Source organism: Pangasianodon hypophthalmus, chromosome 14 (assembly GCF_027358585.1).
Source record: "Pangasianodon hypophthalmus isolate fPanHyp1 chromosome 14, fPanHyp1.pri, whole genome shotgun sequence".
NCBI classification, from domain to species: Eukaryota; Metazoa; Chordata; class Actinopteri; order Siluriformes; family Pangasiidae; genus Pangasianodon; species Pangasianodon hypophthalmus.
The window spans coordinates 9,990,377-10,018,026 of record NC_069723.1 but is presented as its reverse complement, the minus strand read 5'-3'; the positions used below and the strand labels follow the sequence as shown (position 1 = coordinate 10,018,026).

Sequence of the window (27,650 nt, the reverse complement as noted above, 5' to 3'; positions counted from 1 at the left end):
CGTGCAGATACCGAGCACATAACCTGTACCAGCTGGGTAACATTTCAGAAGTGAAGTCACTGTCTAATCTATTATTGATTTAAAATTCATCGCCCGTTACATAATCATAATTCAGAATTCAAGGCAACACGCAAGTTAGGTCTTTCTCTAAAATTTATTTCATATATACTTTGAGTGCCACTGTTAAAAAGTGACATGTGAGCATAAATAGTGTCCATTCTCTTTCTCCTGTTAAATTAACTGAAAACAGTAACAGGTCATTTTCAGCACCACAGTATAGTACATTCTCTATATTGCATCATATATAAAAATATACAGATAGTGTTTTTTTCCCCCAAAACCTTCTTTCCATGTTGTTCAATGGCATGAAATCAAGAATAAACCAATCTGTATGATCAGGACTGCTAAGTGAACTATAATCAGTTCAACTCGACTGTCCTCTCATTCACAGCATTTGCGTATCAGATCAGTAGCAGCCACACTGAATAAAAACACGCCGCGGCCACACGGCGTCCTCTCAACACGACACACCTTCCACAGACCTTTTGCCCCTTTCAGCCCTCAGGAGAGTAAGAGGAGGGAGAGAATGGAGTGGATAGCGATTGGGAGAAAATGACAGGTGAAACAAATCAAAAACCAAGTCACTGAATAAAAAGCAGGGATGTGTAACAAACCGATGTATGAGCTGCAGCTTCGAGGTTGTAGATCTTGTCTCCCTCAGCAGAGGGAGCCTCACACCAGTTCATTCCCCCCGAGTGTAGGGAATACAAATAAAAATGATACAACCGACAAGAAAACACTTCTACGTTAAACCAGTCTGTGTACTGAGGCGATCTTGTACAAGGCGCAGACGGGACCAGAGTTCTGTTGCAGTGCATAGCGAGAGACTTGTGAGACCAGGGTTTTAATTACCCTACGGTGTCTCCCAAGGAGCTGCCCTCAGACACACACACACACACACACCCATAAACACACAGTCTCACACACATACATGGAGGCATCAGGACACTCCAGACCTCCCCAATGAAAATGAACTGGACACAGCAGCAGAGCGCCAGTGAGGACGTTACGTTTATTTCTCTCAGGTGTCCAGCAGAAGGCGACAGTGTCTTCTTTTCTGTGAGGAGTGCTGCGTGAGGGTGATGACCCCCAGGGGTCGTGGCCTCACTCCTTCTGTCTGCTGTGAGTCCTCACAAGCCGGATCGCTCGTAGAACAGGACGTACGCGTCACTGCTGCGCACCTGACTGGAGGACATTGGCGTTACTCTGTAAGAGAACAGAGAACAGTGAGAACCGGTACACTTCCAAACGAGTCAGATCATAATAACATTTGTATTATGTACATGGACTGAAATTAAGTTAGAGGCTAGTCGTTTCAAATTCAGTATTCTGTCACCATTTTGTTAACCAAAACATTGCCACCCCAAAGGTAGTGGTACATGTGGACGTTACAGCATTAATACAATGGTGATTAGTTTATTCTGTGCCTTTAGAATAAACATACAAGTCATTATGTAAGTGTGCATTTTGCACTCATGATATATTGAACGTCTGGATGCTGAATTCATAAAACAACAAATAGTGTGGTCAAATCCACTGGTCAAATTGTCAATCTGGTGATTAGTTAGCTAGCTAGCTAAAGGTGAAAAAACATTGGTAAGTAATAATTTCAAGCCGTGCTTATGCAACATGATAAACACTGTATTGTATTTTTTCATTCTGGTGTATGTTTGTTTTCCTGTCTACTACAAATAAAACTGTTGCACAAAATACCACAAACACTGGATATGAATAAGGCTCCAATATAGATACGCTGTAGAGAAGAGTCACGGAATAAAACAGGATGAAGCGTCGTCAGATCTAAAGATGTGGTAATGAGAATGAAAATGGCAGCCGCTTTTCACCAAGAAACAGAGAATGTGAGTGGGAGAGAGGTTAGAGAGCAGAAGTGAGTGTGGGGGCGTCACGGGGAGAGAGAAAAAGGAAAACAATAATAGCTGGGAGAAAAGGAGCTGGAAGACGGCAACAAGCAATTCAGAATCTTCACACAGGATAGATGTTAGAACCAAAGCAATGTCAGATCTAGAAATCCGAAGGAAAATGAACTCTAGCTTGTCTTGTACGTGTGGAACGATTACCTGGAGTCGTTAAACGTGTACCATTCTCCTGAGTCAGGATTGCAGCAGTATGCTGTGTAATGCCCCCCCATGGTAGTGCCTGAGTGATTGGACACTGCATACAGGTTATACACTGCACTACCTGGAGACACAGTGAGACATGCAAGAATATTTATGTGTAAACATTGACAACAGAAATGAAGAGAGCTATAATGTACACTATACGCACAATACATCACAACATGACAATCCTTTGAACTCATATTCCGACATTTTACCCATTGCGCCTCAGATGATTATTTTATTGTATAATTTTCACATTGTGTAGTTCAGTGGTTCCCCCAGGGGTCTGTGAAACATAGACAGGGGGTCTCTCTGTGTTTGTGTATTTTTTTATTTTTTTTAAATTTTGTATCTATTTTGAAATCATAACCTATTTAAATCTATTTTGAAATCACAACCTACCATTACCAAAGTTTTATTTATTATCAAGTTCTTAAAGTTTTCAGCCTTTTCGACTGCTCACTTGAATTAAATAGGTTTAATCCAAACCTAAAAAACAAGTAGGACTATATATAATGTCAACTTGGATCCAATGTGTTCTGTTAGTGAAATGTTTGGGAATAAAATGCCCTTTTGGCACTAATAAATAGCAAATATATTATTTTCCACATCTGAGTAATGATCTTAATATTTGAATAGTTCATGAAATAAATCTGCACTGAAGAGGTCTATGGAATTTTTATATTCTTCTTTGGTTCCTGGCTGCCAAAAGTTAGTCTAGTTAATATGGAATCTTGTAAATCCCTACATCACAGAATGAATGTGTTTATACTTCACTTGTATGAACCTGTGTAGACTTTTTTTTTAATGCATACAATAGCATTTTTATGCAATTCTGTAGCATATATGGACAAGGTGGACTAAATGAGAGATGGTTGTTATATGAATTTTTTTTGTAGGTCTAACATGTAACAATACTAACTGCTTCTGTCAGAGGCAAACTCCCTGAGGTCCAGGTCCTTCATGGGGAAGTTGACAAAAGTGGACAGTTTGCTGGATCTGACTCGAGCTTCTGAGAAACGCTTCAGATCTGAAAGTGTGAATCAAGGAAAGACTTTGTCCATCTAGTCTGTCAGGCAATAAACAGAAAAGACAAACAGAAATGGACAAACAAAACTACATTATATATGTATATACACACACTGTACTGCATGTACAGTCTGAGACCACTGGGATTTTTTTATTTATTTATTTAAAATTGGAAATAAACAGAAGGGTTTCGAATTTTGATATATTTAAAACAAAGAAAGTAAATTTTCAACATCTTTAATATTTAATATTTATTAATTTCCACGTCCCTATTTAAATGTAAGCAAATTTATGATATTGACTATATATATATATATATATATATATATATATATATATATATATATGTGTGTGTGTGTGTCTAGAGTCTGTTACAGGACACCTCTATAAAGTAATGATACTTAAAGACAGTCTGAAATCAAAACTGCCTTGTTAATGTCCTTGGTCATATTGTGAATAATTCATTAGTCATTAATTATTAATCATTAATCATTTAAAAGACATCCTTTTTTAACATAATCTTCCATCAAAATGTAATGACCTTTGATTACCACTAAATGTTGTCTGATGTTTAACTACACCACCATGCAAGCACAGACAAGAGGAAAATAACATTAACCAATAATATCATGTTTCAGCTCTCCCTCTCCCAGCCCCAGCTATCAGAGTGAAAATGCATTCACTCAGAAATATGTCACATTCTGGGGCATTCATTTCCACTGCATGATCATTTTAAACAATAAACCCTCCTGGATTTCTTCCATTAAAAAACAAAACAATGAAAAGTGTTTATTGGAAGATAGTCATGTAGAAGGATACGTAGCACTAAGATTTTAGGGAACTTCTGAATTGTGAACTTCTTTGTACATTTTCTTCTGGCTTTACATCTGTAACATGTCTGCGGAGACAGAGGTGAATATGATCTTTAGAAACACTACTATATTCTGAAAAATAGTAAAATCTCAACAGAAGTAGGCAGGATATAATCACAGCAGCCTCACTGGTTTCTCATCTCCATCCAGCACATCTTCTTTAGTGAAGAGTCGCACGCAGTCCATCAGACTGACCTCTCCGTAGCCCTTCTGGGTGCAATACACACTGTCATATATCACTCACTTCCTCTCAGTGTACTGCATTTACATTAAAGAGCACAGCGATAGCATGTGTGTAAGAGAGTTGCTGAGCTGAACTGACCTTGGAGATTGGTAAGGAAAGATCCCAGAAGGGATCAAACACAGTGGAACAGTAGCCACACTCGGTGCAGGTCAAAGAGCTCTTCAGCTGCCCTACGAACAAGTCTGAACACATACAGACGCATATGAAACACACCACATATGACATGTATTAGTTGTTATACTATATTTAAATTAGTTTTGTTCATGCATGTAAACCAGGAAGGCACATGTGCAGTCCTAGAAAGCTGTGATACAGCAGAGTTTGGTGATTTCTCTGCTGTAACACACCTAATAAACCTGTGACATTGTGAGTGGACTCATATAAACATACCTACGATTTTACTGTCCTCTCTCTCCAGGTACTTGCTCCACATCTTTTTCCCTTTCTCATCATCACTGCAGGAGGAAACCAAGAGTTAGTCATTGACGCTGTCTGTACAACAAACTCACAAAGTAATAATGTTAATGATCTTTATTTATGTTTTTCCATCCAATATATCAGACTGCTTTAAATATAGAGGACTAATCAAAGTGCCTTGAGAAAGCAGATTCATGTAACTAATGTTCTACTGTTCTAATTAATGTGTTATAAGTCTACGAAAATATTAAAATCATGACTAAAATCAAAATTCAATAGTGCAAAATCACAATACAGAATTACCCATAGGCCTAAGCCAGGTAAAACAAGCAGGTTTTCAATCTAGAATTAAAGGTATTATAGATGCTTTCCTAATATTCTCTGGAACACAAAGACAAGATTAGAGCTGTTATGCAAAAAACATCTTCCATTGGCTGAGCTTAAAATGATCCAGAAGATTAACAGAAGGCTTCAGCTTGCGATGGGCTATACTACTTCAGGACGTCAGCAAGAAATGGTAGAGCTAATATGCTCTGACTTTTTCTTTTTGGTGCTCACAGTTTCACACATTCTCTGCTACAAATACAGTTCAGAATTTGACCCCAGACCCATCTGCTGCTCATTCAAGCTTCAGTGAATTCCAGCCACTCACTGATGATAAATCAGCCCGAGTCAAAGCCAAATGTACACACGCTTACGGTAAATGGTCGAAGTCCTCTGTGGTGGCACGTGGCCGTACTGTAACCCTGTTCACCTCGTTGTGCAGGCCATCGAGCAGGAAGCGCAGAAACTCCTGAGCATCTTGTTGGCTGGAGAACACAGTGTATTTCTCTCAGTATTGGCTGTGTAACAGAACTAACAAAGAGACTAAGTTTCCTTCCTAGTGTTCAGGTTTAAAAGAGAGCTTAAGGTTCTGATCAAACTTACTTGTAGCCGACAAATCTGGGCGCGTATCTCTGGATCTGCGTTTTGAACTCGCTAGGGCTGACGGCGTCGCTGGTTGACGACGTCCACATTGTCTGAATGAGCTTGGCAAATTCTGCGATGGAAGAGATGGAGGATTGTTTTGAGCATGGTCATGGACAGGGCTTGTGCTTTAACTTGAGAAACACACAGAAATCCTGTAAGTGCTCTTACCCTCCATCAGTGCAGTGTTTGTGCGGTTGTTGTTGTTGAGGTCGCGGCGGTGGGAGTTGTGCAGACAGTAGTCTCGCAAACTGTGTGTGTTGCTTAGACACTGAAGGATGGAGTTCATAAAGCACTGCAAAAACAGATATAAGACAGGACTTTAACCACTATCCACATTACAGGTCATAGAAAGCTCTTAAAAAAAAAAAAAAAAGGTCGGTATAAACTGGAAGAGCAGTGAGAACACAAGCTCAGTCTAGTTTAGCGTGAAGAGCCTAATGATTTATTTTTGGACCGCCTGATTACTGTTGCCTGGCAAAAGCAACCTAACTGAATTTCTAAGGCAATGAGATAGCATGAAAAATAAGCTCAAGTGGAGGGACGAAAAGGAATGTGAAAGTGATATCGAAACACTTTGACCTGCTGGATTTGTCTGGAACAGAAGATAAAAGCTACGACAGATTAAACAGATTAAACATGGCAAAGATGTTGTGTTCCCTACTACTAATTCAGATGATCCCTTTTTAAGAATTGAGATTCAGATATACAGCCATGTGGTTTCTAAAAATACTATCACTTAAAAAAAAAAAAAAAAAAAAAGCTTGTAGTACTCACTGTATTGCCCAGATTCTTTAATCCCACCAGGCCTTGGGCAGCCTTGGAGTTCTGTGAAATGCGTAAAAGAAATTGATTCATTTATTAATTCATCACTTTCATTTATTTTTGTATGCAGATTAACATCCACATCTATGCTTCTTTTAATATATAAGGTGTCCGAAAAGTCAGGAACCAATGAGAGTAAAACTGCACATATTTTATTTTGTATTTATTATTTACAGGATGTGCTCTACACGTTCACCTTTACGCTCTAAGCATTTTCTCAGCCGCTGTATGTTTTTGCTGATTTTGCTCAACATATTCAGATTGGCATATTCGCTCAAAATATACCCATTGCTTTGTGACTTTTCCGACACCCTCCGTTAATGGAGTAGTCAGGGTTGACACTTGAAAATGTGCTGTTTTTTTCTAGCACATTCAAGCAGAGGAGAGGAAACACAATCCACTCTGAGCTACAACTTAATTGAGCAGCGAGGTGATGTTGTTTATAGGCCTCGGCTAGATCCTGGACACACCACTAACACACAGCAAACTGACGCACCACAGGGAAGTGAATGGCTCTCACAACTTTCCTCATAATGCTGGGAAATGTGAGCGAACAGACAATTCATTTTTACTGTGAAAGCACCTTCTGTCTAACCATTTCCAAATACTAACAGCAACAAAAATAACTAGTTTCATTAACTCAGGATTATCCAAATCCTTACTTCCCTACAATTTTAAGAACATGTTAAGATCCTCTGCACTTGGATGGACACCAAAACTCTTGCAGTTCCTTTAAACAGCAGTATGAAGACTCACAACAGCACTGATACTGGAAACCTGCTTGTTGTGTCATTTTGAAAGCAGACACTTCATTTGGATTTGTTGTACTCTGCTCGGTTATATCATTAATGCCAAATATAGAATCATCTTTCCTTTGCGCATTGGATGATCTGTTGTACTCTGCAACACTGACACCATAAAAGCAGCTGGTTGGTGACAGATTTCTCAGCTGGGAAGCTATTTTTACAGACACTGAGGGTACATTTGTGCATGCAGGCCTCCTCTGTGCATGTACACACCATGAATGTAAACTCCTTTACTGTACTGTAAACCATCTACTGGATTAACTATAATGTGATATGTGGACTTATTTTAGTATTACTTTAGTTCCAGCTTTAGAAAACAATTTAGGAATTCAATTTCCAAATGCGTCATATAGCTGAAATCAAGTGGAGGCACTGCCATTTTAGACAAAGTCAAAAGAAGAAGGAGAATATTCAGTTTATTCATACTCAAAAAGCTATCTGAATGTACGTCTAGTGTATAAAGTGTTCATGCTACTTTGAGTGTTGACAGCAACATGCAACATCTACTGTTGGAATGCAGCTTCAGATGTAACATAAGACCAAAATTTTAGTAATGGCATAACAAATAAAAAATCCCACATATCAAGGTATTTCAGAAAGGACGAATAAAAATGTTCACTCTAAAAGCCACTCTGATGGAAATCCTTACGGCTGCTGGTTATTGCTACAGCAGCTACAAGTGGCATTTTTCAGTGGATTCTCCATTTCTGTTTTGTGCCGTACTTGTTGCACCTCAAAACTGCAGAAGAGAAACTCATCCATGAAGCAGAGAAAAGAAGCGAGCTAAACAATCCGTCCTCTAAATGTTAGAAAGACATCAACAGAAAGAAGGCAAGTGTTCCCACTTACAAAAAACTCATATGCACTCATATACTCATACGGCCTGTCATATGCAACATGACTAGGAGCATTAAGGAGCTATAGCACTTATACTGTTATTATTACTTATACAATTATTGCTGTATATAAAATGGGCCATAATCTTATGTAATCATATGTAAGAAACATATGAGCTTATGATTATATTTTAGATATATATTTTGACACGCCTTTTTTTATATGGCTGGAAGATTCAGGTTAAATGAATACCACTGTTGTATCATTATTTTCGAACTGGCCTACTGTTAGCTAGCTATTTTGCAAATAAAAGCTGCCCTGTACTATGGCTACAGTGATTCCTGATACGACACCTTAGCTAACAGATGGTATTATACTGTATTTACAGCATATATTATTATTCACCTATTTTTCTGCCCCCATTACGTCTCGAGATAACAGCTGATAGGTCTGTACTACACGAAAAAATAGTTGCAGGACGACCTGAAAGCAGCAGGAACAACAGTTACACAGAGAACATCATACCCACAGTGAAGTACAGAGGTGGGAACATCAGGCTATGGGGCTGCTATAGTAAAAAACAAAAACAATAATAAACGAATATTTCCTGAATTTCCCCTTACACACATGGTCACATATGTTCATATTAATCTGACGGGCATGCACGCATCATCGCATCTGGTATAAATAGGGCTTAAAAGGCCACACTGATTATGCTGGCATACTGCAAGCGGCACCACTGTAGTGGCTGCACAGCACGTCTTGGCTTTGTTTTATAAATACCAAGAAACATGTCTAAACTGCTTTCATGGTAACTGAGTATACACTACAAATGTGGTACAGATTAGGTTTAAAAAATGTGCTGGAGCAAATCTGTATCATGCCATTTATATTCAAATGTGTAATCAAATCTAATACAATTTTAATAATTATTCAGAATATTAATTTGTATAATTCACACAATGACCAACTAGCAAACAAACTGCCTGCACTTCATCACTACAAATAAGCTATTCACCTCACATTAAACATCCTAATTACTATAAATGCATGTAAAATTGTTTATAACGAAGCAGTTGAGTAAAATGCAATCATTATATGACAGAGTGACCCTCTGTGATGCGAGCAATTGTTTCAAAGCAACGAAGTTCAATAATGATATTTTATGTGCTTCCTTAATCCATTTGACCTGGAAATATAGAAACAGTGCCTTCATCCTAATCCTGTGATTAACAACAAGATTCCTACGGTGACTTGCCGGGAAAAAGGTGGGTATGAACTTCAAATGAGATTCCACCTTGCTCCCAAAACTCCACACTGATCTGGCAGAACATCTTAGAAAGCTGGAGGACACCGTGTCCTGTCCTTCCTGTTTCAGCCAGCTGCTCGTAAACAAGCCACACTCACTCGCTACCTGTCACTCTGCCAGCACCCCAAGGGGCCAGAACAGAGGCCCACAGGAGGTTAGCACAGAGAGGACACATTCACAGTCACAAAGCATGGGAACTAGCTCATGTAATATCTCAAGTCTGCTTTTAATCCTAAAGATTAATATGGATTAATACAAACAAATGTTCACTCCTGGGCAATGGGCAAAAAAAAGGATCAAGCCCAAAATGGCACATATTAAGCTTTTAATGGTCTTAACAACAAATCATTGGTCAGAAAATTAGCAACAATTAAACAAATGCACTCCTGAAAGCTCCTGTGCCTCCATTTGCTCGTTTTCTTTTGCTGCAGTGAACTGTTTGAGGGAAAAGCTAGAAACATGGAAATTCACTTATACAGTCTTCTTGTACACAAAGGTAAAATCATGATAATGATTAAAAATGTTTGATGTCAAATTCAAACTAACACTAAACTAACTGGGTGTACAAAATTTTCCAAAAATATCTTCTGGGATGTTTTTGTCTTAAAAGATTAGTCATTATTTGGTGATCTGCCACAGCTGATGCAGCCCATCAAGGACCACAAGGCTTAAACATTTAAAGAAATCAAAGGGAAAAGCTATCCCATACTAACTCCCTTTATCTATTTGTTTAATTCTTGCTAATTTCCTGACCAATGATTTGTTGTTAAGACCATTAAAAGTTTAATATTTTGCCATTTTGGGCTTGGTCCATTTTTTGCCCAGGAGTGTAATAGATTTGGATGTTGTATTCTAATATAAATGCATGGGAAGCTATGTGCCTTGACTAAAGAATGCAGCTGATGATGATGCTGTATAAACTGTATACGCTGTATGGCAGCCTGCATTGCCCTCTAACGTGTTACTTGAGAGAAAAGGACACAGGAGCACATGACAGACTATCAATAATGTCATGCTGTCACTCCTCCCAATTAATCCCTGCTAAAGACTGCTCTATTCCCTGTCAAACTGAATGCACAATACTGATGAGCTGTTAATATCTATATTTAATTTATTCATCTAAAAATGTGCACACTCACAGATATAGACCTTCTACCCGCTTCATTCTGATTAATCTACTGACCTTTGTATTTCTATTAAAGGTTGTATATACATATCTTTATCTACCAATTTTGCACACATTGACATATATAATTTATGCGCACAGGCTTTTATACTTTATATACACTATATGGCTAAAAGTATGTAGACGCCTGTCCATCACACCCATATGTATACAATGTCTCTGTATGCTGTAGCATTATATTTTCCCTTCAGTGGAAACCAAACCAGTTCCAGCATGATATAGCAAGCTCCATGAAGACATGGTTTGAGAAGGTTGTAGTGGAAGAACTCGAGTGACCTGCACAGGGCCCTGACCCCAACCCCACTGAACATGTCTGGGATGAACTAGAATGCCAACTGAGGCCCAGCCCTCCTCACACAACATCAGTGCCTGACCTCACTAATGCTCTTGTGGCTGAATGAACACAAATCCCCACAGCCATACTCCAAAATCTAGTGGAAAGCCTTCCCAGAAGAGTGGAGGTTATTATAACAGCACAGGGGGATAAAATCTGGAATGGGATGTTCAACAACTACATATGAGTGTCACAGTCAAGTATCCACAAACCTTCGGACATATCTTATTATATTTTATATAAGCATCAAGCACAGGGACCTAATGTCACTGCACTCGTACAGTGACAATAAAGCTAATCTGTTCTATTATACCACTACATGCTAATGATATTACTGAGTCCCTCTGACTCATTCACAGTCAGAGGACACTTTAACAAATTCACACATTATTCAACAATCATTCTTTCATAACTACCTGCTCCATAGCATTCAAAGTCAATTTTCCATGTGCTCAGGCAAGTGCCATGAGTAATACATCACAATATAGCCTGCATATGACAGAACACTTCCACTGATTGTGCATGACGTGTTGCTATGTTTGCTGTCAGAAAAGAGAACTTCCCAGAATTCCACAACCTTGACACAGCCAATACTCAGAAGTACTGTGCCTGAGAGCAGCCAGAAACATGCCCAACAGCAAAGATGATGTAATGGTCAAGAGATACCCGGCTAGCAGTCTAGAACAGTGTAGATAATGGTGTAAAAGTATGAATGTGTGTGAATATCTGAGAGGTTCTGATGTAGTCTTTTAGAAGCAAAGGACATTGGTTTAGCCCTATATAAAACCAAGTGAATGCTTATTAATAAAAGCTTAGAGCGTACTGATATAAGAATGCATTGCATCAACAATTGACATCTGCAGCTATGAGCTCTACAAAGCTCATGCATGGCCTGTGCGCAGAGCTCCCCTAACACTTTATGTGAATGCCAAGAGGAGCTGAGCTCCGGTATTATAATTTGATGGGAATTTGAATCATAGCATGGCATAATGTTATTTTAATATCTTAACACTGCTTTATAGAAAATGTCTTCTATAAAGCAGTGTTAAGATATTAAAATAACATTATGCCATGCTATGATTCAAATCAGTGGGATAAAATCTGGAATGGGATGGGATGGAATCGGAAAATCTAAATAATGTACATGAAATAAATCCATACTGAGCAGGGCAATATAATTTATCTTACAGTTAAAGGGGTCCCTGGTAACAAAGATTTAAGTGATTCTTAAATTTTTGTTACCAGGGACCCCTTTAACTGTAAGATAAATTATATTGCCCTGCTCAGTATGGATTTATTTCATGTACATTATTTAGATTTTCCGAATAGTATTTTTTGGAGCCATAATTTTTCTATTCCTGAACATTCCACCAATAAAACACATTAGGTCTGAGTTGACTTTGGTGCTTGGACCCCTAAATATAATAACTTTGATTAATGTGGGTTGTGTTTTCCATCATTGTATCAAAATAAAAAGTTACGAACTCTCGGTGGTCTCCTTACCCTTCTTTGAGAACCACTGTTCTATAGTTCTGGCTACTGTAATGCCAGAATAGAATCAGATTTTATTAATTTTGAAGCCAAGAATACTAAAGGTCTGGCAAATCAGCTGTAGTTAAATTAAGCTCTAAGGACAGAACCAAATAAATAAAAACATTTGTTATTACAGTTGCATGATATCAATGATGAAAAGTCCTTATAATAGCACATAAGTCAGTTGTTCCAACACTGTTGACATACATAAAAAATTCCATAATCTCCTAAATCCCATTGTAACCCCTGGTTAATACTCCTAATTAGAGTTGCACCACAGATTTTCCCCACACACTCATACCTTGACTTGATTAATCAGGAGCCCCATGAAGGTGGACACGAGCACGGAGCCGGACATAGCCGAACTCTTCCGCCGCAGCTCGTGCGCTTTCATAAACGGCAGTAAAGACACGGAGCGCTCGGCAGTCACAGTCACGGTGTACGACTGACGCATTCTGTCCTTTAAATAAAACGAGCTGCAAACAATAACCACTGAGAGCTTTCTTTTACTCCTTCATGAATGACTTCAAGCAGAACTCTCCAGTGCTCATGTAGAGAAATGTAGTTCAGTAAACTGGAGGCACAATGGCACAGGTGGTGAACAGGATAATCACAGCGACCACTGATCCACAAAAAAAACTCCACAATAATACAAACAAACAGGCAAAAAATCCGTCAGAGCTCGGCGAGGAACAACTTATGTGTGTACAACAGGACGCTTCCCACATTCCTGGCTGCTATATTTGCAGTTGCGGGTTTTTCCGCTACCACACGCTCACCCACGTCAGTTTAGTGTGCATGACTCTCTCTCTCTCACACACACACACACACAAACCAGTACTTTCTCTGCATAGCCTCCAAGGACACCTTTTTCTGACTTACAATAAAAAACAAAGAATGCAGATCTGCCTCTAAGCAAACTTTTAAAAAAAAGGTGATAAACAATGCCATTCAAACATCACTAATATTCCCAAACAGATCTAATGACTTACAAAAGCTAATCACTGTACAATGCCATTAATCTTGATGGGAAAATGATAACATTTCTGGACTAAATATGGCACAGAAAGGGGGTTGCTAGACACTCCAGGGAACCATCTAACCTTATAATTAGCTACGAATAGCACTGCAATGGTGATGGCAATGGAAGTAGGACAATATGGCCGATCCTAAGGTTTGGGACTGTGTAAAAAGTTACTTTACATGTTGCACACTCTTAGAGGAGGACAGGTGTCACCACAAGGGTGCCACCCCATCTGTGACCTCAATTTATCTCTGAGAGGTGTACTGTTCCTATGCCACGGGTCAGAGACAGCTGTTCATGATATTAGATGTGAGGCTAAAATCTGATATTAATCAACAGCTCGACGACTAAACTATTGGGGTTGAGCAATGCATTATATCACAACGTCTCATCGACAGTATAATAAGAACGAAGTGGGGCAAACTATTACACACACACTTAAAGACAGTGTAATTTGTACTTTGATTGGACAATGTGTGCGAATGAGAGATTAAATAATCCATATGCATCTTCTCATCCTTTTTTTCTACCAAAATGAATTTGGAGGAGAATTCACACATATTGTCCAATCAAAGTACAAATTACACAATAGGGCAGAATGGAAAACTGTAAATTTAGTATATTTTTGGCTTAAAAGAAAGGGATACAACTTCTCTGTTTAGCATGTTTGGTATGAACCAATTATGGACTTGAAACAATAAAAAAATATTAGAAATCATGATGCAGCTGCCTGTCTTTAAGTGTGTGTGTGATTAATAGCGTTGTACAGCTGATGACGTGTTACGGATATACTAGCGAAACAAACATTGAATGGAGAACAAATCTAGGTGGTGTGTCACTCTGTGTTATCACCTGACATGAGTGTCACTGATAGGCTGCATGAATGTATAGCCTGGGCTAGAACAAAATCAGCCCTAACCTCACTTCTTCATATCATTCTGTGTATTTTGCTTACAACAATCAATGGTGCTGTTGTGCTTGGTTCCAAAATAATCCATATTTGTTAGCAGCAAATAATCTGACGTGGATGTCAAAAATGGAACCTTATATTGATGATTGATGTCTTATTCTCTTTGAAAGACTGGGCGCTTAGTCCTGCTAGTCCATTTATACCAGCCACCCCTGCCATTGGTGATTTAAATAATTAATATAGCGTAGGTATTTTGATCAAATCCATCAGCTGTTAGAAGCTATAGATCAACTATGAAGCCAATACAATAATGTCATTACGTGGCCATTCATTTTGCACCAAGGAAAATCAGATATTCTACAAGAGCAATGTTGTCCAAAAACATAATCAGGTGCTGCCACCACTGTATAACAGCACAGGTAGTTATAACTGTAACTGAACGATATGCTAATATTAATGTGCTCGTTCTAATACGTTGTTTCTATAGTAAAAGCTCATGCACAAGGGTTTGATGCTCCAAATAAATGAAGACTAATAATAAAAGGATTTAAAAATGTATTGTTTTTCTTATATAAGTAATTCTTTTAATGTGGTGAAGTTTTTTGTTAGGAGACGTTTATCTAACATCTATGGATCTATACATCTCGGTTGTAAGCACTCTCAGTCTTGGTTGCGATTTCCATTTTCTCTGAAAAATGACAGGCTGCACTTTTTGTGTGTGTATGTATGTGTGCGTGCGTGTGAAAATGAGAGAGAGAGAGAGAGGCTGGTGAGGAAATGACTCGTCTGTGTATTGTGGCTATAACACACACTCTAGATCGTGTTGTTACACAAAATGAGTGCACTTAGTGGCACTCTGCTTGCGTGTCATGCTGCATCACACCCCCAGGCATGCATTATTTTCGTATAACAGCGCAGTCTGTTGTGTGTTATTCCTTACGTATTGGCAAAACAACTGCATCTTTTATAAGCAGTCTAATAAGCAGCCAACCAATGAGGCACTGTAAAGGTTTTATCACACAAACAGGTTAGAGGGTTTTAAGCACGTGTTCCACTTAGTCCAGTAAACTGTATAAATATTAAACAGCTTATTTTCTATTTTATAAAAATTCTGCTGAATAATAGCAGTGGTGTTTGGTGGCCTAAACCCGCTGTAGAGAAGAAGCATCCTGTTGCTAACACTAAAGATTATGTACACAACAAAGACCTCAAGACAGGAAGGGTTTCTGTATATGTGTGTGCAGTGTGTGCGTGTGTGTGTGTGTGTGTGTGTGTGTGTGTGTGTGGACGCGTATGTACTCGCAGTTGCATGCAAGTTTGTTTTCCAACACATCCGTGATATTCCCTGGAAAAGATTGCGTATTCGATTCAATTTATTATTTTACATTATTACTTTTTACTTTATTATTTTACATTATTGTGAGCAACTTTCAAGGCTGCATTTGTAAGCTGATAAGCGATTAATTCACGAGTGAAGAACATGACTAATGAAGTGAAGAACATGACTCTTGCTCATCATAAAAATATACTGGATATCTAAAATCCATGTAGCATTATTTTCTAGTTCTTTTCTGTCAGTGTGTTAGTAATGTGTTAGTAAAGGTAGTAAAGGTAATCACTTGCAGGAAGCAAAATAAAGAAATTAAATAAATTGTCATATATGTAATATATATTTGTTTTATTTGTTGTAGCCTGAAATTCATTCATTCATTCTTCTGCAGTAAGCACTGTATCGAGGTCAGAGACAAGTGAGTCTGGAGCTTTTCTCTGACGGAGGGAGTAAACCGGAGAACCTGGACAAAACCCACACAGACAGAGACAACATGCACAACCCCAACCATGCGTAACTGGACCTCATAATCAGTAAATCTAGATTTTCTTCTAAGATTTGTGAATTAACACTGTGTTGCTGACAAACACATGACACAGCACCAGAGGCACATTCTGTTTCTCTGCCGAAGAAGAATTTATCTTTAACTCCCCTTCTCTGCCTCCAGCATGTCACAACAGATGAGAATAAAATGTCCTGAACTGTTGTCAGCTTCACTGATATCACTAATAATCAAGCGTTCTAGCATTAATGACGAAGGTTACTGTATGTTAGTGAAGACAATCTTGACAGCGTGGAGATTTCTTCTGAGAATTCAATGAAACAATCTGACTTTGGCCACAACCTATGCTAGACCACAAAGCCTTGCAGAAAACTGGCATTTCAAAATGTTGAAAAGATTTCAAAAAATTGAAATCACTAAATAGAACTGGAAAAACATATTTCAAACATATTCACATTTAAGCGAAACTTGCAAAGCACATACTGGCAAGAATCTGACAGGACAGCTCTGTTAATGCTCCAGTACTAACTCAGACACACTGTCTACTTCAATACCACAAAGTATGTTGTTACTGGAAAAGTGGTATTTGCTTCTTACATCTACAGCACTAAAGTTTGAATTAAGAGGCCCTCGCTTCAGATTTTATGTGTCAGGATCACTACAGAACTGCATCACTAATAGGGCCAGAAAAGACGTGAAACATTAACTATTTAAAACATGACTTACTTTGGTCAAATTATTCAATTATGCTTATCAATAAATGCCTTTCCCATTGTAAACAATTCAGCTCATTTACTCTCCGGTTCGAGATATTACTTTTCTCTTCTGCCATTAAGATGAACAGCGTATTGTCGTGTACTGGCCTGGTTCAGTGCATTATAAGTAGCCTGAATGGAATTGGTCCTAGATATTCAGAGCATTAGCAGGAGAATTAAAGTGAGTTGCACTCAGATGTGCACTTCTGAAATTCCCAGAAGTGCAGACTAATCTGCGAAATCCAGACAATTGATTTTGAAGTAAGACAGACGATGCTCTAAATTTAGCCTGGTTTCCCTGAAAAGAATTAACAACTAGGATGACAACTAGGGAGTTATTTCTGTGCCAGAAATATTCAACACAATTACAAGATCTGGAAGCCGACTATCAAAAGCAAGGAGTCTAAATCTTACCAGTGCAACAAATGCAAATTTTGAGAAATATCTTTATAATATCATTTTTAATCATTTATAATACGTGATATGTATCAGGATTTATAAGTTTGCTATGATACTTTTATTTAAAATCTATGAAAATAATAACATAACAGTGAAAAAAGAGGGAAACTAAACAATTTTGTACAAAATTGCAACAGTTAACAATTTTAACGATCACAATCTGCTGCTTCCAATCAGAGTTTAAACTGCTGCCAAAATCCTAACAATACCCACAATGTCTCAGAAAAGTGTGTTGTGACATAATTAATCATGATATTAATCACGATATTATATTGTCAAGTTCTAACAAGCAGCAGTAATAAAATCCAAGTTCATAAAAAAAAGAGTACTTGGTCCCTTTACTGCTGTTTCCTTTCTTCTTTTTTTTTTGTTCTGGAATTTTTTCCCCTCACTTTTTTCCAATTTTTCCACTGGCTCTAAGTTTGAACACTTTTTTCATGATTTCAGGGTTTTGAAGGAAAAAAAAAAAAGGTGTACTCTGAAAATGTCTGAAATAGCACTATGCGTAGCTGAACACATTGTTCAGATCATTCCACCATATGGTGTCAGTCCAAATTCAAGCTGAGTGCACAAATTATGTGAAAAATATGCCAACCCTTGGATAAAAAAATTCTTCTGCTTGCCAGTCTTGTCATTTTGTTTAATATTTTTGTCACTTAATTGCGGCAAACAGCAAAGTACGTTCTGTTATAGTCCTTTTTCTGATGCTGCTGAAATGCTAGTGATAATTCAGCAACTGTTACCCGAACTCCATTAAAGCCTACACTGTAACACTTCTTCAGAGTCATGTGTCTGAGTGGTGACTCAACATTCTTTCCACGTGGAACAGTTCCACTGGATACATTTGTTCTCAGTCTTCTGGAGTTATTCTTGGTTTGTTTTAGCCCATAAAGCACTGTGTCGAAATACTACTGTGGTACTGAACTGATGTATCTTTACAACAGCCTTCAAAAGCTCAAGAATAACAATATCCTTTAAATGCCTGGGTTTAAAAATCACCTCCAGTAGGCAAAAAACACAGCCGTGGGCATTCTGAAATCCAAGCGAGTTTGATCATCTTACATTCCCCTTCCCAAAATAATACATCTGCACTTCTTCGCAACAGTGCCCCTTAATGGTGCTCATGTGCATAAAAACCACCTCCTGCAAGAAAATACACCACTGATGTTGAACTGAGAGTGCAGGAAAGCTTACCGGTCTGACTGGCTCCTCCCTGAGCGGCGAACTGGAGCGTCCAATGGAGGTGGAGAAGCGGCTGCTGCTGCTGCTCAGGGCCTCCTGTGTGGAGCTGCGTGACATCCCGAAGCCTGAGCGCAAGCTGCTGCTGCTGTAGGACTCGGTGGCATCACTTGTCCGGCTCCTGTACGCCTGCTTCAGACTGCTGCTGCTGGAAGTGTCATTGAGGGCCAGTGAGGACAAGTCCCGCGTCAGGTCGCTCTGACTAACTGACTTTCTTCGGTTTAAGGAGACGCTGGACGACACGGGAGAGGTGGAGAGGTAGCTGGTCTGTGCCGGCGAGTAGCCGTAGGCCGAGTAGGCTGAGCCGCCATTCAGTCCTGAACTGTAGCCTTTCAAAGGCGTGCGACTCAGGCTCTCGCTGCGCCGGCCGCTCAGCAGGTCAGTGCGAGGGATAGGACGGCCGCGCTCAGGCTCTGAGGAGCTGTAATTCCGAGTGCGACTGCTGCTCGAGCTTAGGTAGCTAGAGGTGGAGTATGCCGTCGAGGGGGCTTTGTAGGGGAGCTTGTCACGATCGTAAGTCCCGAGCGAGGGCGTCAGAGAGGAGCTGTACGAGCTATAGTGGCTGGTATAGGAGGAGCCAGCGTAGCGCTTGGCCGTGGAGGAGACGCGAGACATGCTGAGAGCTCGGACAGAGGAGAGACAGTGACAGGCCGCATCGACTGCAAAATAAGAATAATAATTGCCTTTATTTTCATAGCACCTTTTTGCCTACTCAGGATTATTTCACAATATGAAATAATAATCACTATAACAACAGCAACAATAATAATCATCATAATAATCAATATTATTAATCATTAATCATTTTATTATTATTATTGTTGTTATTAAACCGTAATAATACTACTACTACTACTAATAATAATAATAATAATAATAATAAATACAAAAACAAAATAAATCTGTTTCCAAAATATTCATTAATATTTTGCAATATAAATAACACAATTCATTGTATTTATTTGAGCAAAGTTGAACAAAGTCACTCTCTCATTCGACAAACTGTAACACAAACTTCCAATCGGAAACTATACAATCACTGGCTATAAATATTGGATACCTTGGTGTATTGAGTGCTCTTAAAACCATTCAATTATTGATGACAAACATCACATGACTATTTTGAACATGGCACGCATGATATGTGTGTGTAAACAGGGCTAGATTTGCTAAGGTATGGCATCGGGAAGCTTCCTCCCACATTCTTCTAGGGAGGTCTGATGCACTGTGCACTGCAGACTCGGCTGTTTGTGTATGGGGGTGTGTGTGTGTGTGTTTGTGTGTGTGTGTGTGTGTGTAACATGAGACTCTCCTGAGCAGAGCTGTATGTTAAGGTGGCACAGCGTGTTCTCATGGAGAGTCAGGCTCTTGTTCGGGAGCCACTGCGGTGTCTGAATAAATAAAAGTATCTGGTGTTGTCGATCCGTGTTGGGTTCAGTAAAAAGGCTCCTATTTCTTTAACTGCTCTCTTTCGGTCTCTTTGCTCTCGCTCTTTCTCGCTCATTCAATGACACGCATCCACATTTGCTGTCTTTCCTCTCTCTGCCTCTCTCTCTCTCTCTCTCTCTCTCTCTCTCTCTCTCCGTGCAGTCCACAGAGACATCAATAATTCAGCACTTAGTTCTGGGGTAGGTAGCACTAGAGGCAGACCAAAGCACATGGCATACTAAGACTAGAATAAAAAAAAAAAATCCTCACTACAGAGGATACAAAAACCCATAAGACAATTTACCACTTTAAAACCATGTTCCCTTAGTGTCCAAAGTAAACAAAAACTAATTGATAGCATGTGGCATTGTAGTCAGTATCTAAGGTACGTTTCCTAGCAAACTATCTTAAACAAATACAGACTTATTTGCCTTTTTTTTTTATTATACTCTCTGAACTCTAAGATAAATTCAGGATATTTCTCCTGTTCTAAGACATTGTACAAATATATTGATTAAAAATTAATATTTTAATAATTGATTATTCAATTATTATTCAATAACCGCTTTATCCTGGCCGGGTCGTGGTGGTTGCAGAGCATATCCTGGGAAAAACTGGGCATGAAGCAGGAATACACCCTGGATGTACATACAGCACTGTGCAAAAGTCTTAGGCACATGCAAAGAAATGCTACACAGCAAAGACGCCTTCAAAAATAATGAAATTAAATGTTTATACATTTTAAAATACTATAAAGTATATACATATAAAGAGCAGTAAACAGTAATAAATGAAACAAAGTGAATATTTGGTGTGACGATCCTTTGCTTTAAAAAAAAAAATAGTAGTCTCAGGTACAATTAGTGCAGTTTTATAAGGAAATGAGCTGTAAGTTTTACTGAGCATCTTGCAGAACAAGTCACAGTTCTTCTAGAGACTTTGACTTGCTTCTTATTTTTGCAGCAAAACCCAGCATTATGTTTTTTTGCCTGAAAAGTGTCTCTTATGTAATGTGCTGCTTTCTTTACTGACATACAAACATTTTTCTGTAGCATTTATTTTTGTGCTGGAAATCATCAGCTGGAAATCTAAAATGTTTGTACTGACTCAATAATGTAGAAGTTATAAAATAAAAATCTATAACAAAGTTAAAAAAAAAACTGTACATCAGTCCATCAGTTGCACAGGGTACAATGCACACACACACTCAATCACGCGCAAGGGCAATTAAGAGTAGTCAGTCTGGCTGGGAGGAAACTGGAGAAAACCTGGAGGAAACTCCACACAAACAGTAACCCTAGCTCAGGTTTGAATCGGGAACCATGGGCACTACAATCTCTTTGAATATAAGACGCTTTACCTTTTGCCAAACGATATGTGAATTTTTTTTTTTTTTACTTCTTTTCTGACACTTTTGACCCATTGTTGAACATACAATACATTAAAAAAAAAACAACAACAACAACAAAACAGACAACCTACGGCCTGCAATGACTTTCATAAACAGAGCTGAGAGTATATCCTTACTTGGGTCTTAACAGGTTGTACCAATGCAACAAAGATAACACTGCAGCTGGATATTATAAAGAATGTTACCCAAAAGCAGCCTAAACAGAAATCTAAACCAGATGCGTCAATTCCGTGATTTTTCTCCAGTCGAAAAACAACAAAAACATGTCAAATATGGATCAACGTAAAGCTACTACATACTGATGTAATGAAGTTACAGAAATACTAAACCAACACAGCACACTCAAACTACAGGAGGAATTTAATCATTTCACATCACAGGCCTGGAGGTGTTTTTTCGGAACATAAACAATGCTCATGGTCAGCATGTTCAGCACTTAAACCAAAAGTCTCAGGCATGTCTATATTTACCCGGGAATATGAGCAGATAAGAGTTTGTGGTGTCCGTCATGGCCAAACTGACGCCTTAAGTCAAGCTGTGAGTCCCGTCTCAGCTAAACCAAGCCTGCTGAAGCCAAATACACCCTGCATCTGATATCATAAACTTTAAAATGTGTATAATGTAGCATGTTTGTACTGTTTCTAGCTCCATTTTTTTTTAGCACAAATCAAAGTAAATACTACATGAAACACTATCAACAATAAAATATACAGCATGTGTACAGTTATCCTGCTATTAAATTATATTTACATTAGTTATGTACTTCAAATTAAGTACTTATAAAAAAACTTACTAAAAAAAGTACTTATTAAGATTCACTCAGAAACCTTTGCAATAGCCACATTTTTGATATAATACATACACCATCATTTACTTATATAATAATTGATTTAAAATTAATTTGATTTAATGAATTAGATAAGCTCATTTAGTTTATCTGATTGAAGCCTGTTCAGAAACAATCTGCAACCCTCTTCATTCTTTGTGTATATGATCAGTGCCACTTGTATGTGCTCATGTAGGAGACAGGTGTTAGGTTAAGGGATACCTGCTGTACTTTGAGCCGTACTCAGTTCCAGTCAGTGGAAAAACAGAGGGTGCAGCTTGTCATATGTCCCATCCACCTTTCACTGCTCAAACCTGGAGAACGAAAAAAAAAACAAAAAAAAAAAAAACACACAGTCAACGTTCATCAGGCTTTGGGAGCTTTGTTTAAAAAAAAAAAAAAAAAGGAGGTCAAAGTAATACACGGATATGCAATTACAGAACATAAATTTGGATCAGCAGTCAGCTTGTTTCATAAATTCCAGTAGCACAACAAATGTAGGTTATTTCTATGTGAACCATCTGTGTGATATCAAAATATGATCAAAATGGCACAGTTCATGGTCAGAACATGGCAGGAATATTTTAGAAATCCCTTGGTAAATGTACAGGTTAAAATAAAGCATGACCTAAATGTAAAAAAAAAAAAAAAAAAACTTACATGGAACTGAAACACCAAATACTAGATTTTAAGAAAAGGTACAAAGTAAAGCAAGTACTTTATAGACTGGCTTTAAGGCTCACCAGTGGCGCATTTTGCAGCTAGAACCGTCTACGGCTTTGGAGGCTGTTGCCCCAGAGTGAGAAGACCAGGAGGATTGCATGAGCACAGTGATCCAGAATGCCAGAGATCATGTTACCCTGATGGTAAATATAGCTGTTGCCTACGACCTCGCTCGGTCACTCAACACTTAGTGGCATTCCAATCTGCTCTTAAAGGACTAGCATTGATGCTTTTTATGGGCAGGTGGGTGGTGTACTAATTTTTTTCCCTCACATTCTTGCTACAGGGAAAACAGGATCTGTTCTTTTGTCATCATTATATGATATGGTGCCCATATAACCACCATCCATCCATTCATTCATCCATCCATCACTTCAGCCCTTAGCCAAGATTCTTAACTCGCAGATGAGTTCAGCACCAAGAGCAGATCTACAAAGTGGCAGAGATGAGATTAAGGTTTTGCAGCTAAGCGCTGACTGTTCTTCCTCTACCTGTAAGATTGCTGTATAAATATTGCTCATATATTTGTATCTGCTGTAATTTGTGAAGAAGACGTCCAATATGTTATTTTAATACACCAGAAGAAACATATTTACACACAAGTATGCTTCCTGTTACCATCCAACCATAGACTCAGGTGTAATATTCACATATGAAGCAAGTATATGAGGATGTGGGTATGTTTATTTACGCAAAAGATTCTGGATGAGATTTCTGGTATTTGGCAGCGAAACAACCAAGTGACTGTATGTTGTGGTAGGTGGAAAATAATCCTTTAATACTGTAATGTGCACTGGAATGAATTCCATAATAATAGCATATATATGCAGATCAGAAATACATAAGTGACAAATGCACTCAAATGACAAGCTTGTGGCATTCAGCCATCTACAGATGTGCGAGAAATTAAAGGAAAAGAGTAGTCTTTTCCAGGACAACATCATCCCCACCCACAGCGCATGAGGGCTGACTGGTCTGATGAGGACGAAAATGGCGTAAATCATATGCTCTGGCCTTCACAGTCACCAGATCTCAACACAGCTGAACACCTGTGGAAGATTTTGGACTCTTCAACACCATCATCAATCACTGACGGAAGAAAAAAAATTTTTGGAAGAATGCTGTCAAGTCTCTGGAACCAGTACAGTTCCAGAGACTTGTAGAATATTAAATGCCAATATTTTGCCCTTTTTTCCTTTAATTTGTCACCTGTATGCAACTAACTAACTGCAGCAGAGTTGTATTTGCTCTTTAATTCAGAGACATGGCAAAGCGTCATACATTAGTGGTGTTGGAATTTTAAGCAGCATACATATGACATGTGCTATCTATATATTATTAATATTATTTTAGCAGTTAAAGGAATCAGTTAAACGTCAGAAGTGCTGCACCCCCTCTTTAGTATTCCTTGCTTCACTATCACTGTTTTGTCCTATATGTACAAGATTTACATTCAGCTGAAAGCAGAATTGGAAAAGGTCTGTGCACATGATCTGAGTTGCAAATTGTGAATTAAAACCTGTCTTCAGTCATAAATTCAGTGTGATCATATCACATCAGGCTACACAAAGACATCCAAATTCAGTTACGCAGAACAAAAAAAAAATCATAAAATATAGCGAGCCATGTTAGACACTGTTGTTTTTATAGAATGCTTAGTGTTCATGGTGTTTAGAGACATGAACAGACATAAAGAGATGTGGTCCTGTAAGAGGAACTTTTGATTAGACACAAATAAAACAATCAGGACAAAAGGATGACTACAGTATGAGGAGTGGCCTGGGAAAACCCACTGGATGTCGCTGAGACTGAATTCTGGCAAACAGCCAAAAAAAAAAAAAAAAAAAAAAAAAAAGGATGAAAAATCATTTTTACTTTAAGCAGACATCATGATGTGGAAATGATGTGAATGTTTTAATCAATTCTTAATCTTTGCAAATGGATGATCATGTCGGATAAAGAGTCAGTTTAAGTTATCTGGTGGTAAAAAACAATCAGTCTGTCTAAGGATCTGTCTTAATCCATGCTAGCTAAGAGCGATTTCCTAGAACAGTGCATTTTATGCTTTGATTAAATTTTTTGATAGCTCAAAACAGAAGCCTAATCAGTTCAGTTTGTTATCGGAAACCAGCTGTCAAAATGTCTATGATCATTCTTCAAAATTCTTCCCTTTTCACTTTTGGAGGTAACTAGACTTTAAACTAGAACTACTTTACATCTCATAGAGATACATGAAAGGAGAAGCATATTTCAGTTCAGGAAGCCTGTAGTATATATAGTGAAGGGTTTTCACAGGCCACCACACATGGAACCAACATGGAAAATCATTCATCAAACACCTACCCCCCACAGATCTGCCACTGAACTTCACACTCACCTGATTGAGTATGTAATGAGGCTAGGCTACTTGAGAGAGAGAAACACACTGACAATCAAATTTCTTGTCTATGATTAGTTTTGTGATGAGATATGAGAGTATGAAACACCGGGGATGCTAAGTTTCTGTTTTGGGGTTGATACTGGCCTGAAATCCTGGATCTGTATTGGATCTGATATTAGTTTATGTTCCAATTCACTCGAATAGTTTATGCCATGGAAACTTATTTACGTTTTAGTGGACACAGCAATGATCATACACGTGAACACGTGACACGACGGTGTTATTACACGCATGACGGTTTTGCGCAACTTGGCCACAGAAGGTTGTTACTAAATAACTCTGGAAAGAGCAGGTCAATATTTGATCAACATACAGTACATCATCAGCCAGAATGCAGAACTCTGATAACAGGAATTGTATTAAAAATGGAAAAATGGGATTTGGTCAGCTCTGTGATGAATTGTTGATGCACCGATGTCCCAAAAGACTTTAGTTATTGGACTTAGATCCCCCCAATATTTTCTTTTAGTATAAAAATTGGAGCTTGATGTTATATTCTCAAATATTATATTATCATTTAAGTCTGTATTAAATGAACTAACATTCATTCACATTCTGTATTCTTAGAGATAACACAATTATATCCAGTTATACTACAGCACTGTTGAATTCCTGAAGGTGTTGATTAATTTTCTATTACAGCAGCTCTGACAATAATTCAAAGTCAAATGTTGTTACAGAGGGGTACACAGTGGCTTAGTGGTTAGCACGTTTGCCTCACACCTCCGGAGTTGGGGGTTTGAATCCTGCCTCTACCCTGTGCGTGTGGAGTTTGCATGTTCTCCCCATGACTCGAATGGTTTCCTCTGCGTACTCCGGTTTCTTCCCCCAGTCCAAAGACATGCACTGTAGGCTGTCTGGCATTTCCAGATTATCTGTAGTATGTGAATGTGTGTGATTTTGTCCTCTGATTGGTTGGCAACCCACTCTGGGCATCCCCTGCCTTGTGCCCCTAGTCCCCTGGGATAGTCTCCAGGCTCCCTGTGTAGGATACGAGGTATGGAAAATGGATGGATGTTGTTGTGGTTTCTGTACGGAGATGTTTATTTAACTGGTGCGCAAATTAGTCCTTAAGTACAGCTATTTCTATTTACATACCCTGATAATCAAAGTTATGATGGGTAAAAAATCCCAGGACTGCCAGTGAGCCACTGCAAAGCCTTTAACCTTCGACTCTCTATACATGAATTACATTTTACCTCATTTGTAAGGCACTTGGGATAAAAGTCTCTGCCAAATGAGTAAATGTCCATGAATTTCAGATACATCCCAGCTCATCAGCTTAAGACAAAGCTCCTGGGGGCAGTAGATGAGGGTGATGATGTGCAGGTAGAAATGAATGTCCTGCATCCAGACAAACTTGGAGCAGTTTAACAGCTTTACAGCAGCAGCAGCAGCAGATCTCACCCTTGATATTAATCCAGGCAAAACAGTAAACTGCACTGCAGTCACAGACCCATTCATGCAGTAATTAATGAACTCCTCTAAACTCTCTGGGTTCCTTTGCAGTTAACAATGTTAAGAGATTAAAACATTATAATCTACTATAAGACAATAAAACTGCAAAGAATTATAGCTTTCTAGGCATGAAGATTAACTAGCTCTTAGCCATTAGCTAGGCACAGCTATAAGCCTTTTGCTAGGAAATTAGTTGTGTTTAGGAAAAGCAGAGCTAATCCACAGTTCAACCACACACACACACACACACACACACACACAGTTTAGCTAGCAGGCTAAGTGCATATCATGGGAAGAATGTGCAGCACAGCATTACTCACCACAAAGTGCACTGTATCATCCTCCTGAGCTCCTCCAGCAGAGCTCCCTCAGCCTCTAATCCGCCATTTCAGCCTCCTACAAACACACTCCGCAGAATCCACACACAAAACAACACCGCTAATACATCACCAACACAATTTAACGCACCGTGGCCTTTGTAAAATTCCAGGCTCTTGTGTCCTGATAACGGTTCTCTCACTTTAACTCTGACGTCAGCAGCCCGTCCGATAAGTTGATTGGCTCAAACCTTTCACTCAAACGTCAGTCTGTAGCCCCGCCCACAAGA

General features: G+C 38.7%; 1 protein-coding gene across 7 annotated transcripts; it reads right to left on the bottom strand.

Annotated features, from left to right (window-relative positions):
• Nucleotides 1–135: 135 nt before the first annotated feature.
• usp2a (ubiquitin specific peptidase 2a) lies at nucleotides 136–27,537 on the bottom strand. 7 transcript variants are annotated; one of them, XM_026924588.3, is made up of 14 exons: nucleotides 27,364–27,537; nucleotides 22,645–22,736; nucleotides 18,713–19,416; nucleotides 6,486–6,536; nucleotides 5,880–6,003; nucleotides 5,670–5,781; nucleotides 5,441–5,551; nucleotides 4,716–4,780; nucleotides 4,404–4,507; nucleotides 4,211–4,291; nucleotides 4,029–4,107; nucleotides 3,103–3,210; nucleotides 2,139–2,259; nucleotides 136–1,266 (listed from the first exon to the last, which is right to left on the bottom strand). In XM_026924588.3, exons 3-14 carry the CDS (start codon nucleotides 19,370–19,372, stop codon nucleotides 1,191–1,193), a joined length of 1,692 nt encoding a protein of 563 aa, XP_026780389.1. In that variant the 5' UTR covers nucleotides 19,373–19,416; nucleotides 22,645–22,736; nucleotides 27,364–27,537; the 3' UTR covers nucleotides 136–1,190. The 7 variants fall into 7 exon arrangements, with proteins under 7 accessions (XP_026780389.1, XP_026780392.1, XP_026780388.1 ...); XM_026924591.3 differs by lacking the exon at nucleotides 27,364–27,537 and adding an exon at nucleotides 23,166–23,318 and having other exon boundaries at nucleotides 4,211–4,288; XM_026924587.3 differs by lacking the exon at nucleotides 27,364–27,537 and adding an exon at nucleotides 23,166–23,317.
• Between the last annotated feature and the right edge of the window lie 113 nt (nucleotides 27,538–27,650).

What these genes read in the sequence shown, in the direction of transcription:
- usp2a (XM_026924588.3), bottom strand. Translation starts at nt 19,372, where the DNA reads ATGTCTCGCGTCTCCTCCACGGCCAAGCGCTACGCTGGCTCCTCCTAT. An exon ending in CCCAGATTTGTCGGCTACAA is followed by an intron (nt 5,552 to 5,669) that starts GTAAGTTTGATC and finishes TGTGTTCTCCAG; the next exon opens with CCAACAAGATGCTCAGGAGT. An exon ending in TTTCCTTACCAATCTCCAAG is followed by an intron (nt 4,292 to 4,403) that starts GTCAGTTCAGCT and finishes TATTGCACCCAG; the next exon opens with AAGGGCTACGGAGAGGTCAG.